Source organism: Erythrolamprus reginae, chromosome 1, assembly GCF_031021105.1.
Source record: "Erythrolamprus reginae isolate rEryReg1 chromosome 1, rEryReg1.hap1, whole genome shotgun sequence".
NCBI classification, from domain to species: domain Eukaryota; kingdom Metazoa; phylum Chordata; class Lepidosauria; order Squamata; family Dipsadidae; genus Erythrolamprus; species Erythrolamprus reginae.
In genome coordinates, this window is record NC_091950.1 from 4,789,693 (window position 1) to 4,807,556 (window position 17,864).

A 17,864-nucleotide genomic window follows, 5' to 3' on the forward strand; every position below is an offset into this window, starting at 1 on the left:
AAAATCAAGGATTCGAACAATTAGTCAGACATGCCATGCAATCAGGCATCTAATAATAAAGTTAATTTGGCACGCATCCGGCAAGGTTTGGTGGTGCGTGAGCCGGGCAGCATAAAAGGCAGGCGGAAAATCTGGACGGGCAACTTCGCTCCACTCCTTCCCTCTTCTTTCCTCTGCAGACGTCTCCTTCGGTTTGCTCACCTTGAACAGCATCGTTGGAGGAGTCAAGATGTTGCAAGTCTTTTCCTATCTCAGCTCCGAAGTCGACTGGTGCGAAGCCAACTTTGAACACTCCGAATATATTGCTGAATATTACAACTCGGTAATTCCTCCAGATAATGTGGGAGAATCTCTTTGCATAAGGGGTGGGTGGGGGGGTGGATGGTGCGTTTTCTCACCCCTATCTTTGGGGGGGGGGTTGAATTAGGGTGCTGGGTGGGAGCTGCATCATGGGATGAAGGTCTCCTTAAGGCAACTTGAAGATATCTGGACTTCAACTCCCAGAATTCCCCAGACAGCTGGCTGGGGAATTCTGGGAGTTGAAGTCCAGATATTTTATTTATTTATTTATTTATTTATTCATTCATTCATTCATTCATTCATTCATTCATTCATTCATTCATTCGTCCAATACACAAATACATAGGAAGAAGATAGACATGAAGTAATATATATATAAGGGTAAAGGTGAACTTAGAGGAGAAGATATATGAAAGGAAGAAAGTATATAGGAAATATAGGAAAGACAATTGGACAAGGGGTGAAAGGCACACTAGTGCACTTATGTACGCCCCTTACTGGCCTCTTAGGAACCTGGAGAGGTCATATCTTCAAGTTGCCAAGGTTGGGAAACACTGCCTTAAGGAATCCAATATCTCAGGGTTTGCCACAAAGAAGGAGTCAACCTATTCTCCAAAGCACCTGAGGGTAGAACAAGAAGCAATGGGTGGAAACTAAACAAGGAGAGAAGCAACTGAGAACTAAGGAGAAATTTCCTGACAATCAGAACAATTAACCAGTGGAACAGCTTGCCACCAGAAGTTGTGAATGCCCCAACACTGGAAGTTTTAAAGCAGATGTTGGATAACCGTTTGTATGAAGCGTTGTAGGGTTTCCTGCCTCAGCAGAGGGTTGGACTAGAAGACCTCCAAGGACCCTTCCAACTCTGTCATTATATTAAGGGGTTGCCACAAAGACGAGGGAGTCAGAGCTACTCTCCAAAGCACCTGAAGGCAGGACATGAAGCAGTGGGTGGAAACTTAACAAGGAGAAAAGTAAATTAGAACTAAGGAGAAATTTCCTGACAGTTAGAACAATTAATCTGCGGAACAGCTTGCCTCCAGAAGTAGTGAGTATTTAAAAAGATGTTGGATCACCATTTGTCTGAAATCGAATAAGGTTTCCTGCCTGAGCAGGGGGTTGGACTAGAAAACCTCTTCAAGGTCCCTTGCAACTCTGTTATTCTATGTCTCCTATCCTATCATTTTTTTAAAAAAGAATTAACCATTTTTATTTAAATTCAGATGTGCACTCATGTTCGAGGACAGGGACTATCTGTTTTCTTGCAAAATGCTGTTGCCAACATCCACTATAAAACATTAACCTCTCAGCCAACATCATGTTACTGTATAGTAAAGTACAGACATATTCAAGTGCCAAACCAATACACTTCTAATATTACCACAAATATCTCTTTAAAAAAAAATCCTATCCTTTCCATTCCATTCCATTCCTTTTCTATTCTATTCTATTCTGTTCTGTCTGTCTGTCTGTCTATATCTATCTATCTATCTATATCTATCTATCTATCTATCTATCTATCTATCTATCATCTATCCATCATTCCATCTATCCATCTATCCATCTAAGCATCTGTCCATCTATCCATCTATCCAGGAATTTCCTGGTCAACCAGCCCCCATCCTGAGGTCTAGAATCTTGACTTGTCACAGCATTAGCTCTTCACTTTGCTCCAGGGAACAACTTGAATAGTTATTTTTTATTTATTTATGCATTTGTCCAATACACAAATACATAGGAAGAAAAATATATATATATAAGGGTAAAGTGAACGTAGAGGAGAGGGTATATGAAAGAAAGAAAATATATATGGTAAGCGAGAGAAAGGAAAGACAATTGGACAGGGGATGAAAGGCACACCAGTGCACTTATGTACGCCCCTTACTGGCCTCTTAGGAACCTGGAGAGGTCAATCGTGGAGAGTCTAAGGGAGAAATGTTGGGGATTTCCCCTTCTGTGCCAACCGTATGTTTATCAACCTTGGGCACTTTAAGATGGATGGACATCAGCTCCCTTAATTAAAGCCTTAGTAAAACCACACCTGGAGTATTGCATCCAATTTTGGTCACAACAGCACACTCAAAAGTAGGTTGAGACTCTGGAAGGAGTGAGATGATTTATTGGACTGGAGGTTAAAACATATGAAGAACGGTTGCAAGAACTGGACATGGCTAGTTCAATGAAAAGAAGGACCAGGGGAGACAGGATAGCAGCCTTCCAATATCTCAGGGGTTGCCACAAAGAAGGAGGAGTCAAGCTATTCTCCAAAGCTCCTGAGGGTAGAACAAGAAGCAATGGGTGGAAACTAAACAAGGGGAGAAGCAACGTAGCACTAAGGAGAAACTTCCTGACAGTCAGAACGGTTGATCAGTGGAACAGAAGTTGCCTCCAGAAGTTGTGAATGCTGCAACACTGGAAGTTCTTAAGATGATGTTGGATAACCATCTGTCTGAAGTTTTATTTATTATTTTTATTTATTTATTTTGTCCAATACACAGTGAGGGTTTTAGTGGGTATATATCTATATACACATAGTAAAATACATGATGAAGATTATAGAGGAGATACTCATAGTAGTGTAGGGTTTCCTGCCTAAGCAGTGGGTTGGGCTAGAAGACCTCCAAGGTCTCTTCCAATCAAGGAGAGAACCAACCTGGAATTAAGCAGAAAATTCCTAATGGTGAGAACAATCAACCAATGGAACAGCTTGCCACCAGAAGCTGTAGGTGCTTCATCGGGGGAGGTCGTTAAAAAGATACTGATTGTATGATTTTTGTACAAAATGGGTGTGATTGATTTTTAATACAATCAGGGGTTTTAGATATCTATATAATTTTAATTTAATTGGATTAATTTTGTTGTAAATTACTGTTTTCCATATGTTGTGAGCCACCCCACGTCTTCGGAGAGGGGGGGCATAGATATCCAATTTAAAAAAAATAGTTAAAGAGAAACATTATAGTCCATATAACTGTTTTTCCGTTTTATACAATTCTTGTCAATAGGATTGCAAGATTACATACCTATGTTTACGTTCAATATTTCTTATGAATAATTTCTTATTATTAATAATAATAATTTATTAGACTTGTATGCTGCCCCTCTCCGAAGACTCGGAGCGGATGGTATACAGATCTAGGATGTGTTATTTGAACACCCAAATGACACATCCTAGATCGGAATGAATGAAATATTCTCATTGAATACTTTGTTCTGTACAAAGTTGAAGGTGCTGACAACAGCATGTGAAATTGATTGTCCACCAGTGTTGCTTCCTAAGGGGACAGTTTGATTTCACAGAAGTTTGATTTACTGGTGGAAGGTCTTAAGCATAAAAGGTAACAAGAAAGACTTCATGAACTCAATCTGTATAGTCTGGAGGACAGAAGGGAAAGGGGGGACATGATTGAAACATTTAAATATGTTAAAAGGTTAAATAAGGTCCAGGAGGGAAGTGTTTTTAATGGGAAAGTGAACATAAGAACAAGGGGACACAATCTGAAGTTAGTTGGGGGAAAGATCAAAAGCAACATGAGAAAATATTATTTTACTGAAAGAGTAGTAGATCCTTGGAACAAACTTCCAGCAGACGGTAACTGAATTGAAACATGCCTGGGATAAACATAGATCCATCCTAAGATAAAATGCAGAAAATAGTATAAGGGCAGACTAGATGGACCATGAAGTCTTTTTCTGTCATCAATCTTCTATGTTTCTACTTGGGGTTATATTGTGTTGTTTAAGTGTTCCCTTTATTATTTTTTGAGCAGTGTCTATGAGAAATCTAATTATTTTTTAAAACATATACAAAATTAATCCAAATCTTATGCAGTCATCCACATTGATCCAATTCAATCCTTCATATCGGCCGAGGACAATCTTGTGGCTGACAGTCCCCATGTACACAGGCAGAGATAGGCCTTCAGAGCTTTACAGAAGACCAGGAGGGAGGGAGCGGTTCATATCTTCGGAGGGAGTTCGTTCCAGAGGCTGGGGCCACCACAGAGAAGGCTCTTCCCCTAGGCCCTGCCAGACGACATTGTTTTGCCTATGGGGCCTGGAGAAAGCCAACTCTATGGGACCTAACCAGCTGTTGGGATGCATCAGGCAGCAGACCTGGGTAGATCGTTGGAGGCAAGAGGCTGAGTCTCTGTAAACCGCTTAGAGAGGGCTGTAAAAGCAATGTGAAGCGGTGGATAAGTCTCAATGCTATTGCTAAAACTATCCGGGTTACGCAGAGTCTGTGATGGAGCCGGTTTGCAATCTTGTACCTAGGTTTTTGGCACTAGGTGAGGCAAGAGTCTGATTTTACCCCCTTAGCTTAAGACCATAATTTAAGTTGCAAAGCTTCACTGGTGCTCAGCTTTCAAAATCGGTCACTTGAACTAGAGCAGAATGTTCTGGAAATGCTACCACATTTAAATAGGTTCAAGGGTTCAATAAGGTCCAGGAGGGAAGTGTTTTTAATAGGAAAGTGAACACGAGAACAAGGGGACATCATCTGAGGTTAGTTGGGGGGAAAGATCAAAAGCAATGTGAGGAAATATTATTTTACTGAAAGAGGAGTAGATGCTTGGAACAAACTCCCAGCAGACGTGGTTGGTCAATCCACAGGAACTGAATTGAAACCTGCCTGGAATAAACATACATCCATCCTAAGATAAAATACAGGAAATAGTTTTAAGGGCAGACTAGATTTTTAATTGTTTTAGTATTGGATTATGATTATATGCTGTTTTATTGCTGTTGTTAGCCGCCCCGAGTCTGCAGAGAGGGGCGGCATACAAACCCAATAGATAGATAGATAGATAGATAGATAGATAGATAGATAGATAGATAGATAGATAGATAGATAATTAAAAATAAATAAATAAATAAATAATCTAATCTAAATCTAACCTAATCTAAATCAAATCTAGTGTAATCTAATTCTAATTTAGCCGCCCTGAGTCTACGGAGCGGGGCGGCATACAAACCCAATAGATAGATAGATAGATAGATAGATAGATAGATAGATAGATAGATAGATAGATAGATAGATAGATAGATAGATAGATAGATAGATAAATAGACAGACCAGGAGGTCTTTTTCTGCCGGCAATCTTCTATGTTTCTATGTGTCGGGTACAAACTAAGGGGCTGCCAGGGTTTGAATTGTAGAATCCAAGGCTGGGGGGGGGGACTTTGAGGTCTTCTACTCAAACCCCCTTCCCAGGGCTGCAATCCTCAACTCATCTGATCTTTTCTTGGGAATTTCCCCGTGAAGAAGCATAGGTGAGAATAGAAGAGAGTAGAGTAGAATAGAGTAGAATAGAGTAGAATAGAGTAGAGTGGAGTGGAATGGAGTGAAGTGAAGTGGAGTGGAAAAGACTAGACTAGACTAGACTAGACTAGACTAGACTAGACTAGACTAGACTAGACTAGAATAGAATAGAATAGAATAGAATAGAATTCTTTATTGGCCAAGTGTAATTGGACACACAAGGAATTTGTCTTTGATGCAGATGCTCTCAGTGTACATAAAAAAAAAAGATACATTTGCCAAGAATCATGAGGTCCAACACTTAATGACTGTCATAGGGGTCAAATAAGCAATGAGGAAGCAATCAATATTAATTAGAAATCTTAAGGATCCAAGCAACAAGTTACAGATACAGTCATAAATGGGAGGAAATGGGTAATAGGAATGAGGAGGAAAACCTAGTAGTAATAGTAGTGCAGAGTTAGTGAATAATTTGGTAGTGGTGGCAGAATTATTTGTTTAGCAGAGTGATGGTGTTTGGGGGGGGGAACTGTTCTTGGGTCTAGTTGTCTTGGTGTGCAGTGCTCTGTAGCAACATTTTGAGGGTAGGAGTGGAAACAGTTTATGTGCAGGATGCGAGTGGTTAGTAGATATTTCCACAGCCCTCTTTTTGACTTGTGCAGTATACAAGTCTTCAATGGAAGGCAGGATGGCGGCCATTGTTTTTTCTGCAGTTCTGATTCTCCTCTGAAGTCTGTGTCGGCCCTGTTGGGTTGCAGAACGGAACCAGACAGTGATAGAAGTGCAGATGACAGACTCAATGATTCCTGTGTAGAACTGTCTCAACAGCTCCTTGGGCAGTTTGAGCTTCCTGAGTTGGCAAAGAAAGAACATTCTTTGTTGTGATTTATTTATTTATTTATTTATTTATTTATTTATTTATTCATTCATTCATTCATTCATTCATTCATTCATTCATTTATTTATTTATTTATTTATTTAGTCCAATACACAATGAGGGTTTTAGTGGGTATATATCTATATATACATAATAAAATACATGATGAAGGTTGTAGAGGAGATACTCATAGTAAAATATATCTATGAAAGAATAGAAGAAGAGTTATAGGAATAGAAGAAAGGTATAGGAGATATAGGAGAGCAATAGGACAGGGGACGGAAGGCACTCTAGTGCACTTGTACTCGCCCCTTACTGACCTCTTAGGAATCTGGATAGGTCAACTATAGATAATCTAAGGGTAAAGTGTTGGGGGTTTGGGGATGACACTATGGAGTCCGGTAATGAGTTCCACGCTTCGACAACTCGTTTACTGAAGTCATATTTTTTACAGTCAAGTTTGGAGCGGTTAACATTAAGTTTAAATCTGTTGTGTGCTCTTGTGTTGTTGTGGTTGAAGCTGAAGTAGTCGCCGACAGGCAGGATGTTGCAGCATATTAATTTGCTTTTAGTATTGGATTTTATTGTATATTGTTCATGATTGTTGTTAGCCGCCCCGAGCTTTCGGAGAGGGGCGGCATATAAATCCAATAAAACTTAAAACTTAAACTTAAATATATGATCTTGTGGGCAATACTTAGATCTTGTTTAAGGCGTCTTATTTCTAAACTTTCTAGGCCCAGTATTGAAAGTCTCGTAGGGTCTTCTGTTTCGAGTGGAGGAGATGGTTGAGAGGTTAAATTAGGTGTTAGAGAAGGGCCTAAGATTAATGTCTCTGACAGGTCAGGAAATTGCTCTCCATTTTGAGGCTGGCCATTCCTTCTGGGTGAGTCTCCCCTCGAATACAGACCACAATCACAACACATTCCTCCAGGCTTACTCTATGAATAGGAGGAAGTTCCTCCTGAGAAGGAGTCTCGTGCCGTGTTTTCATTCTTCCATTCAGTCTTTGCCAATTCTCGGAGGTTGCCCGGACAAGTTCCTGAAGTTTTTCTTCCTGCCAAGGTTTTCCCTCAACTTCTCCATCCTTCTCCCTTCGAGCCAGATGACTTTGTGCCCGGGGCAGGACTTGAACCCAGAGTTTCTGGTTTCTGACCTGGTGCCAGCAACACTATGCCAGACTGGCTCATCGCATCTCAGCATAACAAACATAACATAAAACATCACATCAGATCAGTGTTTTTCAACCAGTGTGTCGTGACACACTAGTGTGCCGCGAGACATGGTCAGGTGTGCCGCGAAAAAGGAAGCTCAGGTTCTGGTCTCGCAACATTTTGCTGAGAGAGAGAGTGAGAGAGAGAGAGAGAAAGAAAGAGAGAGAAAGAGAGTGTGTGTGAGAGAGAAAGAAAGAGAGAGAAAGAAAAGAGAAAGAAAGAAAGCAAGAGAAAGCAAGAATGAGAGAGAAAGAAAGCAAGAGAGAGAGAGAAAAGGAGAGGAAGGGCGAGAGAGAGAGAGAAATGAACAAAAAGGGGAGGAAAAAAGAGAAATGAGAAAATGATTGAGACAGAGAATGAGAAGAAAGAGAGAGAAACAAAAGAGAGGGAGAAGTGACTCTTGATTTAAAGCATATGATAAAAAGCACCCAAAGAATAAGAGAAAGAAAAAACCCAGCCCTCACCTGTTTTTGGAAATGGTTCAAGAGTGTGTATACACACACACACACACACATACACACACACACGGGTGGGGAGGAGACAGGGATGGAAAAAGAGAGGAGAGTGTCTTGGGGTGTCATTTTGTGTCATTTTGGTTGGTGGTGTGTCCCAGGATTTTGTAAATGTAAAAAATGTGCCGTGGCTCAAAAAAGGTTGAAAATCACTGCCAGATGACAGATCCAGATGACGAAATAAGGATTGGAGGCAGCATTGGATAAGGATTAAAGATTACAGAGATGAAAGGGTTAAATTAGATATTGAGTTAAGAGGTTAAGATGTTTATGTTTTATTATAAATAGAAAAAAGGAATATAAGGGACTAAATTTCATAATATTGTTATCTGTAGATGAAACATATCTCATGTGTATTTAATTTTAATTAACTTAGCAAAGAGGATAAAAAAGTACACATTGAAAGTATTATTAGCGTTTTTTCTTTCTGAATGTTTAACGTATCAAAGAAATATCATTAATTATTATTTCAAGCATTGATTCTGTGCTTTTTTTATTGCTCATGTTGTTTTATTGTATGTTGCAAGAAAAATAAAGAAAAATTTTATAACCCCCCCCCCCCAAAAAATCCCTTCACATCACATCACATAACCATAATATTGAACAGTTGTTGAGACTCTAGAAAAACTGCAGAGAACAGCAACAAAGATGATTAGGGGACTGGAGGCTAAAACAGATGAAGAACGGTTGCGGGAACTGGTCATGGCTAGTTTAATGTTTTTTTAAAAAATTATGTTAGAGTTTTAAAGTCTTTTAGCCATATTAATTGGATTTTTAGATGTATTGTTATGTTGATCTGATATGTTGTGAGCTGCCCCGAATCCTCGGAGAGAGAGGGGACATACAAATTCAATAAATAAATACGTAAATAATGAAAAGAAGGACCAGGGGAGACAGGGTTCCAGTATCTCAGGGGTTGCCCCAAAGAAGAGGGAGTCAAGCTATTCTCCAAAGCCCCTGAGGATAGAACAAAAAGCAACGGGTGGAAGTTGAACAAGGAGAGAAGCAACTTAGAACTAAGGAAAAACTTTCTGACAGTTAGAACAATTAATCAGTGGAACAGCTTGCCTCCAGAAGTCATCAATATTAAGCCGGAGGCAAGACAAGGTAATTAACAGTGGCTTATTCAATTCGGACATGGAAACAACCAGTACAAGCAATACACGAACAGAACAGAACCTGAGCTGCTGACAGCTCATTTATACTCCAGCCCATAATAACTCCACCAATTAACATGCAACATTGTTCCCACCAAGATTTGTCTCTACCCAGTGACAGGAACGCCCAATGGCTGTTCCTTTACTAGTCACTGGGCACAGACATAACCATCAATGCTCCAACACTGGAAGTTTTTAAGCAGAGGTTGGACCTCCATTTGTCTGAAGTGGTGTAGGATTTCCTGCCCAAGCAGGGTTTTTTATTTATTTCATTTATTTATTTTATCTGTCAAACAAGTATTAACCTAACATAAGTAAAAAGTAGTGATAGAAAGGATAAAAAGACATTAGGACAGGGACGGCATTCTGCCGGCGTGTCCCAACCGCCTGTAATTACAGGGTAATTAGTCCAGAAAGACACACACCACACGATAGAAAGAAAACCAAAAGTCTTTATCAACAGAAAAGCAGTCTGGAGGACAGAAGGAAAAGGGGGGACATGATCGAAACATTTAAATATATTAAAGGGTTAAATAAGGTCCAGGAGGGAAGTGTTTTTAATAGGAAAGTGAACACAAGAACAAGTGGGCACCATCTGAAGTTAGTTGGGGGAAAGATCAAAAGCAATGTGAGAAAATATTATTTCACTGAAAGAGTAGTAGATACTTGGAACAAACTTCCAGCAGATGTGGTTGGTAAATCCACAGTCACTGAATTGAAACATGCCTGGGATAAACATATATCCATTGTAAGATAAAATACAGGAAATAGTATAAGGGCAGACTAGATGGATCATGAGGTCTTTTTCTGCCGTCAGTCTTCTATGTTTCTATGTAAAACTCCCTGGTACACACAAGGCACAGGTTAAATGCAATCCAATTTCTCACCCAGTAACTGGGAAAATTGAGTCCAATTCCAAAGTCCAGAAAGTCCACACACAGTCTTGAACAAGGAAACAGCCAAAACCACGATCTTGACGAAACTATGAATCAGATAAACTTCCACAAGGCTAAACCAGCATGCTGTTCTTTTTATCTGTAGCACTAATTACAGCAGCCCCAGCCAACCACAGGTCGCCTCACTTATCTCCTGTAATAATCCTTCAGTTGTTCTCTCCTATGCATCACTCTACGCATGCGTGGATCTGTCATAAGTTCTTGTTCAGAATCCAGGGATGATAAGGATGATTGATCTCCTCCTGGGCTGTCTGCCAAACTCCCCCTTTCCCTGCTACTCACGCTTCCTTCGTCAGAGGAGACTTTGTCGGGAGATACTATCGGAAGCAAAACAGGCCTGTGGCATGTGGATGTTTCCCCCACATCCACCTCCACATTCCTTGGGGCAGGAGCTGGGCCAGAGCCAACCACAACAGACGGTAGGCATGAAGGTGTACTTGTGAACGCCCCTTACAGACCTCTTAGAAAACCGGAGAGGTCGATTGTAGATAATGTAAGGTTGAAGATTTTGGGATTGGGGGAAGAAACAACAGAGTCTGGTAGTGAATTCCACTCTATTGCTGAAATCGTATTTTCTGCAGTCTAGTTTGGGGCAATTTGTATTTAGTTTGTATCTATTAGTGCTCTTGTGTTGTTCTTGTTGACAAAGGTGAAGTAGACCCTAACAGGGAGTACATTGTGATGTATGATTTCATGAACAACAATTAAATCAGTTCGGAGGTGGCATAGTTGTAAATTTTCTAAACATGGTATTTGAAGTCTGGAGGAGTAAGATAATTTGTTATGTGAGGAGGAGTGGAGGACTCTTCTTGTGAAGTATTTCTGGACTCCTTCAATTGTATTAATGCCTGTTATGCAGCATGGATGCCATACAGGTGAGCTGTATTCAAGAATTGGTCTGACAAATGTTTTGTATGCTCTGGTTAGTAGATCAGTGTTTCTAGAGAAGAAGCTACGTAGGATTAAGTTTGATTAAATTCTTCCTTCCTTCCTTCCTTCCTTCCTTCCTTCCTTGCATTTTTTCTTCCTCCCTCCCTCCCTCCCTTTTTCTTCCTTCCTTCCATTTTTCTTCCCTCCCTCCATTTTCCTTCCTCCCTCCCTCCGTCCCTCTTTCTTCCTTCCTTCCATCTTTCTTCCCTCCCTCCCTTCTCTAGTTCAGCAACGTGGCCTTTTTCATCCTGGCTCCCATGATGTTGTGGCTTAACACCGATTACATCAGCTATCGTCCGGTGCCGATTCGGGGTTTCGTCATATTGCAGCTGTTCATTGGTAGGTACCATGAATAAGAACAATAATAATAATTTATTAGATTTGTATGCCGCCCTTCTCCAGAAACTTGGAGCTGCCAGCCCTGCATGGTTGATCAGTCAAACTTCAGCATCAAGAGTGTTAAAGTGTTAAGGAGTGTGCAGAGTAATCTGTTAGTAATCAATCTCTTAGTAAGTAATCAAATATACAAGTACACAGAGGAAACATGGAAATTTTGCAGATATCCAGCTGATAGCCCAGAGATACTAGTAATAATTCAGTAATACAATCCAGATACATTAAGTGTATAAAATTTATTTTTTCAAATGTATTACTGAAGAACAATCCTAGCCATACGCAATTACATGTCAATAACTCTCAATACATATGCAATACCATAAGCCTTACTTGTCCAGCTTACAAATACATAAACCCTCATTTGAACACACAGTTCTTACTACAGCATAGTCACAAAGAGAAGACAGAAATAGCAGAGAGAGAGAAAATCACGCTTCTGGCTCCCTCTTGTGGCAATCCATAACACTAGCGCTTAAAGCAATAGCGTTCTAATACATGTAAGCATACATCGTTGGTTTATTTTACATATTGTCTATGCTGACTAGTTATGTACATACCCTGTTTCCCCGAAAATAAGACGCACCCCAAAAGTAAGGCATGTCAGAGGTTTTGCAGAATTTGCTAATATAAGGCACCCCCCCGAAAATAAGGCGTAGTCAAGTTTACATATGGTACGGTGGAAAAACATACGGTACCATTCAAAGCTGTTCATAGCGGTACCGTAATAATGTGGCATCCCCTGCTGGCCCCTTCCATCGCTTTGTACCGTCCAATACAGCAGACACAATCTGCTGCTGTCTCACCGCCATTACAGCCTCCACTACAGTGCATAGACTGTAGCTCCTCTGGTGGCCGGAAGCTGCAATAGCGGGAGTATACTGTTGTACCATATAAGTGCCGTCATTTGTGTGTGGCTGCCATACTGACAGGTACTGTACTGTAATCAGTGTACTCTATGGTACACTTTCTTTAGGGGTGTCAGCTTTTCTGCCTGTGAATTTGTCTTATTTGAGAAATATAAGGCACCCCCCGAAAATAAGAGGTAGCACAACGTTTGGAGCAAAAATTAATATAAGACAGTGTCTTATTTTCGGGGAAACACGGTAGTACTAACAAAGAGAACTAGTTCCATCTTTATTCTAAGGCTAGATTATTTTCAGGAAGTCCAAAATTTCTGTTGCCAAGCTAGACAGGTGAGCTTTGCCCAGTTTTAAGGCCCTTTCCCGACCCCGTTGTTAAGTGAATCACTGCCGTTGTTCGGTGAGTCACACCATCATTAAGCGAATCCGGCTTCTCTGATGGACTTTGCTTGCTGAAGGGTCACAAAAGGGGGAAATCACTGCAACCGCCATAAATAATGACGGTCAATGGCCAAGCGTCGTAAAACGAAGCGAAGGTCCACCATCTCCCTCAGCAACATAAATTTGGGGCTCAATTGTGGCTGTACGTCAAGGGCACTTTGGAGAAAGGTCGGTCCTTGTTTTATGGCCATCATGGAGCCTGCCAGTTACGGTCATGTCAGGATGGTCCTAAAGCAGGAAGTGGATCGGGTGGGATGGCATTTTTTGTAAAGGACGGGGCCTCACCTGCAGCCCAGGTGCTTTGCTGATGAGGACCTGGCCTGTTTGAGTAGGGGGACTGGACTAGAAGACCTCCCGGGGTCCCTTCCATTAAGTCGCCCCCCTCTTCTCCCCCAGGCATCTTCTCCTTCTATTACCACATGACCCTGAGTTACGCCGGGCAGCTCCTGGATGAGCTCTCCATCCTCTGGACGCTCTGCATCTCCTACGGCTTCTGGTTCCCCACCCGCTACTTCCCTTCCTTCATCAAAAACAGGTAAGGAAGACACACAAACGCACAAAACACACACACACACTGGGAGATGAGGGGCCGAGGGAGCCCGAAAGCTATTGGGCTGAGCAGGCATCCAGCATCCAAGAGGCCAAAGGGCTCCTGCAGTTTTGGGAGTCAAGGAATCAAACCGGCAGCAACTTAGAACGAAGGGGAAGATTTCATGACGGTTAGAACAAGGAACCGACGGAACTGCCTGCCACCAGAAGTTATGGGTGCTCCAAAGCTGGGAGTTTTTAAGAAGAGATTGGACAACCACTTGTCTGAAAGGGTATATAGGGTCTCCTGCCTGAGCAAGGGGTTGACTAGAAGACCTCCAAGGTCCCTTCTTAATCTGTTATTTCATAATTCCATCTGTCTCTATTCTATTCTATTCTACTCTACTTTATTCTATTCCTCTCCATTCCATTCTATTGCTGATCTACTCTACTTTTACTCCTACTCCTACTCCTGCTCCTACTCCTATCCTATCCTATCTTATTCTATTATTCAGAAAGAGAAGGTTGTAGGGAGGAAGAGGAGGAGGAGGAGGAGGAAGAAGAAAATGTGGAAGAGGAGAAGAGGGAGAAGGGGAAGAAGAGGGAGGAGAAGAAAGAAAGAAAGGAAAAAAGAAAAAAAGAAAGAAAGGAAAGAAGGAAGGAAGGAAGGAAAGAATGAAAGAAAGAAAGAAAGAAAGAAAAGGAAAGAAAGAAAAGGAAAGAAAGAAAGGAAGGAAAGGAAGGAAAGAAAGGAAGAAAGAAAGGAAAGAAAGAAAGAAAGAAAGAAAGAAGAAGGATGATGGGGAGGGAGAGGAAGGGCCACTGTCTCCAGGGTCAAGGGCCATCTCTCCCCCCACCCCCAGGGAGCAGTTCCTGACCTTTGTGGCCACGGTGACAGTGACCAGCACCCTCATGTCCTTCGTCAAGCCGGCCCTCAACGCTTACGTCCTCAACTGCGCCGCTTTCCACCTGCTCTACCTGGCCTTCATAGAAGTCCGGAGGTAAGTCAGGGGGCTTCCTTTCAGGGGGGCACTGACCCTTGAATGGAAGATAGGGGTGGGGAGCTGAGATTTGGGCCGTTGCAACTCCGGTTCCTGAGCGAACGGTCGTATACTGAGGACTCCCTGGATTGTGTTGCAAAGTCCTTGCGGGAGGACTGATGCCAGCTGCCACTTAGCAAAGTGAGACCTGTGTGTATGTATGGGGGGGGGAGGTGTCCCCTATTTGGGGGGCAGCCCAGAGCTGGGACTCAGTCTGGGACCCAGTGGGGGGGGGGGCTGCCTGGGACTGGAAGCTCCCCCCCCTGCAGGACCACTGAGCCTTGACCCCCCTTGCGCAGGTGCAACAGCCCGGCAGTCAGGCGCGCGGCATGGACCATGACTTTCTGGTGGGGCATCGCCATCAGCTGCTGGCTGGTGGACAAATTCTTCTGCGGCTTCTGCCAAAGGCTCAACTTTTGCTACCTCCACAGCTTCTGGTAGGAGGGAAGGGGGGAGAGAGGGAGGAAGGAGGAAGGAGGAGGGGGCAGAGAGGGAGGGGGAGGGAGAGGAAGGGAGAAGGAGGGAGGGAGAGGGGGAAAGGAGAGAGAGGATAGGAGGGAGGGAAGGAGGGAGGGAGAGGGAAAGAGTGAAGCGGGAGGAGGAGAGGGAGAGCGAGAGAAGGAGGAAGAGAGGGAGGGAGAGGGAGAGAGAGAGGGAGAAGGAGGGAGAGAGGGAAGAAGGGGGAGAGAAAGGAGAGATGGGAGAAGAAGGAAGGAGAGATGGTAGAGGGATGAAGGAAGGAGGAAGGGAGAGACAGGGAGGGAGAGAGAAGGAGAGAGAGAGGGAAGGAGGAAGGGAGAAGGAAGGAGGAGGGAGAGAAGGAGGGAAGGGGAGAGAGGAGGGAAGGGGAGAGAGGAGGAGGGAGCAAAATAGGGGAGGGAGGGAAGGAGAGAGAGAAGAAGGGAGGGAGGGAGAGAGGGACAGGGAGGGAAGGTGGGAGGGAGGGAGAAAGAGGGAGGGAGTGGGGGAGAGGAAAAGGAGGAAGAGCGGGAAGGAGGAAGGGAGAGTGAGAGAGGGAAGGATGGAGGGAGAGAGAGAGAGGGCAGGGGAGAGGGAAGGAGGAAGTCTCGTGAGTTGGCGGAGGGGATGGTGTGGAAGTGACCGAGGCCCTGCTCCTTCCACCCACAGGCACGTCTTCATCAACATGGCCCTCCTGCACTGCATCACCCTCATCCTCTTCTTCGACATCTACCACGACCTGCCCAGCAGCGAGCCCTCCATGGAGCACTGGCCCAGCAGCAAGTTCCCCATTGCGCTGCCCTACGTCAAGTTCCAGAAGCCCATGAAATGGTGCTAGCGCAGCCCCCCCCCCCGTTGGGTCCTCCAGGATTGAATCTGCAGCTATTTATGGGGCCCTGGGAGGGTCCTGGAAGGAGGCGGCAAGGACCTTCGGCAGGCTGCCTCATCCCCGGCCCCCCATCGCTTGTGCCTCCACCCTAGGTCATCTAGGTCATGAATGTCCCAAAGGGGCTTTTTCCAAGAGCCAACTGGACTTTCTGTTTTTTTTCTTTGAAGACCTTTCGTTCCTCCTCCAAAAAGCTTCTTTGTTCTCTCCAAACTCATATTTAAAGGCATTTTGGTACCTTCAGATGAGAACATAGAATAACAGGGCTGGAGGGGCCTTGGAGATCTTCTAGTCCAACCGCCTGCAGAAGCTGGAATCTCCTCCCACACTGGACAAATAGCTCTCCAGTCCAGTGATGGAGCATCCACAGCTTCTGGTGGCAAGCAGTTCCACTGGTTAATTGCTTCATTCCAGTATACTCTGTTTTAGTTTCCACCCATTGTTTCTTGTCCTGCCTTGGGGTGCTTTGGAGCAGTGATTTTCAACCTTTTTTGAGCCGCGGCACATTTTTTACATTTACGAAACCCTGGGGCACATTGAGCGGGGGCAGGGTGGGGGCTAAAAAAAGTTTGGACAAAAAAATTCTCTCTCTTCCTCCCTTTCGCTCTATTTCTCTCTCCCTCCCTCTTTCTCTGCCTTCCTTCTTTCTCTCTCCATCCCTCTTTCTTTCTCTTCCTTCCTCCCTCTCTTTTTTGCTCTCTTTCTCTCTCCCTCCCTCCCTCTATGTCTTTCTCTCTCTCTCTCCTTCCCTCCCTCTCTTTCTCTCTCTCTCTTGCTTTCTCTCTCTTTCTTGTTCTCTTTCTCTCTCTCTCTTGCTTTCTTTCTCTCTCTGAGCTTCGTGGCACACCTGACTATGTCTCACGGCACACTAGTGTGCCGGGGCACACTAGTTGAAAAACACTGCTTTGGAGAGTAGGTGGCCTCCGTAGATAGCGGAATGCTGCTATCACGCTTCCCCCAAATCCTTCTTTTCATTCAACTGGACTTATCCAATTCAGTTCTTCATATGATTCAGCCTTCACACACACACACACACACACACACACACTGAATCCTCTATGTTGCTCTTCTCTGCACTCTTTCTAGAGTCCTGACATTTATTTATTTTTAATATTGTGCTGTATTCCAAGTGTGGTCTTATCAAGGCATTAGAAAGCGGTACTAACATTACACAGGGTCTTGGTTCTGTTAATGTATCCTTAATCAGAATAGAGCTAGAAGGGACCTTGGAGGTCTTCTAGTCCAGCCCCTGGCTCAAGCAGGAGACCCTATAGCATTTTAGAGAGCTGGCCCTCTGGCCTTTTCTTAAGTATGAAGATCCAGACAGTTACAAATCCATCTGGTGGTGATGCTGTCTTCTCCCACATTTTTCTAGCTTACAGAAAAGTAGGTTGCGGTCTACTTTGTCGAATGCCTTACTGAAGTCTAAGTATCCTGTCTCCACAGCATTTCGCTGGTTTGCGCATTTAGGCACTTTGTCAAAGGAAGAAATTAGATTGGTTTGGCATGATCTGTTTTTAACTAATCCATGTTGGCTACTAGTTAACAACTTTATTTCTTTCCAGATAGTCACAAATCTGTTTGTTGATTCTTTTGTTCCAGTATCTTCCCAGGCAGTTTGTTAAAGTTTTTTTTAAATGTTTTTTTTAAAGCCCATGTCCTAAATGGGGTTGGATTAGAATCCGAAAGGAGTTGGGCAGTTTATAAATCTAATAAATTAAATTAAATTAAATTATGTTTCTATGTTTCTGTTTCTCTGTTTCTATGTTTCTATGTTTCTATAATTAAATTAAAAATTGAATTGAATTGAATTGAATTGAATTGAATTAAATTAAATTAAATTAAATTAAATTAAATTAAATTAAATTAAATTAAATTAAATTAAATTAAATTAAATTAAATTAAATTAAATTAAATGAAATGAAATGAAATGAAATGAAATGAAATGAAATGAAATGAAATTAAATTAAATTAAATTAAATTAAATTAAATTAAATTGCACCCCAGGGAGAAAAGTAGGCAGGCACCCACTTCAAACACAATTA

General features: G+C 42.7%; 1 protein-coding gene across 1 annotated transcript; it reads left to right on the forward strand.

The window, feature by feature from the left end:
• The first annotated feature begins 229 nt into the window (after positions 1–229).
• ACER1 (alkaline ceramidase 1) lies at positions 230–15,771 on the forward strand. Its single transcript, XM_070731942.1, has 6 exons — positions 230–322; positions 11,434–11,548; positions 13,303–13,441; positions 14,298–14,435; positions 14,774–14,911; positions 15,603–15,771. The coding sequence occupies exons 1-6, from the start codon at positions 230–232 to the stop codon at positions 15,769–15,771; spliced, it is 792 nt and encodes a 263-aa protein (XP_070588043.1).
• Positions 15,772–17,864: the final 2,093 nt, after the last annotated feature.

What these genes read in the sequence shown, in the direction of transcription:
- ACER1 (XM_070731942.1), top strand. Translation starts at nt 230, where the DNA reads ATGTTGCAAGTCTTTTCCTATCTCAGCTCCGAAGTCGACTGGTGCGAA. An exon ending in GCCTTCATAGAAGTCCGGAG is followed by an intron (nt 14,436 to 14,773) that starts GTAAGTCAGGGG and finishes CCCCTTGCGCAG; the next exon opens with GTGCAACAGCCCGGCAGTCA. An exon ending in TGCTACCTCCACAGCTTCTG is followed by an intron (nt 14,912 to 15,602) that starts GTAGGAGGGAAG and finishes TTCCACCCACAG; the next exon opens with GCACGTCTTCATCAACATGG.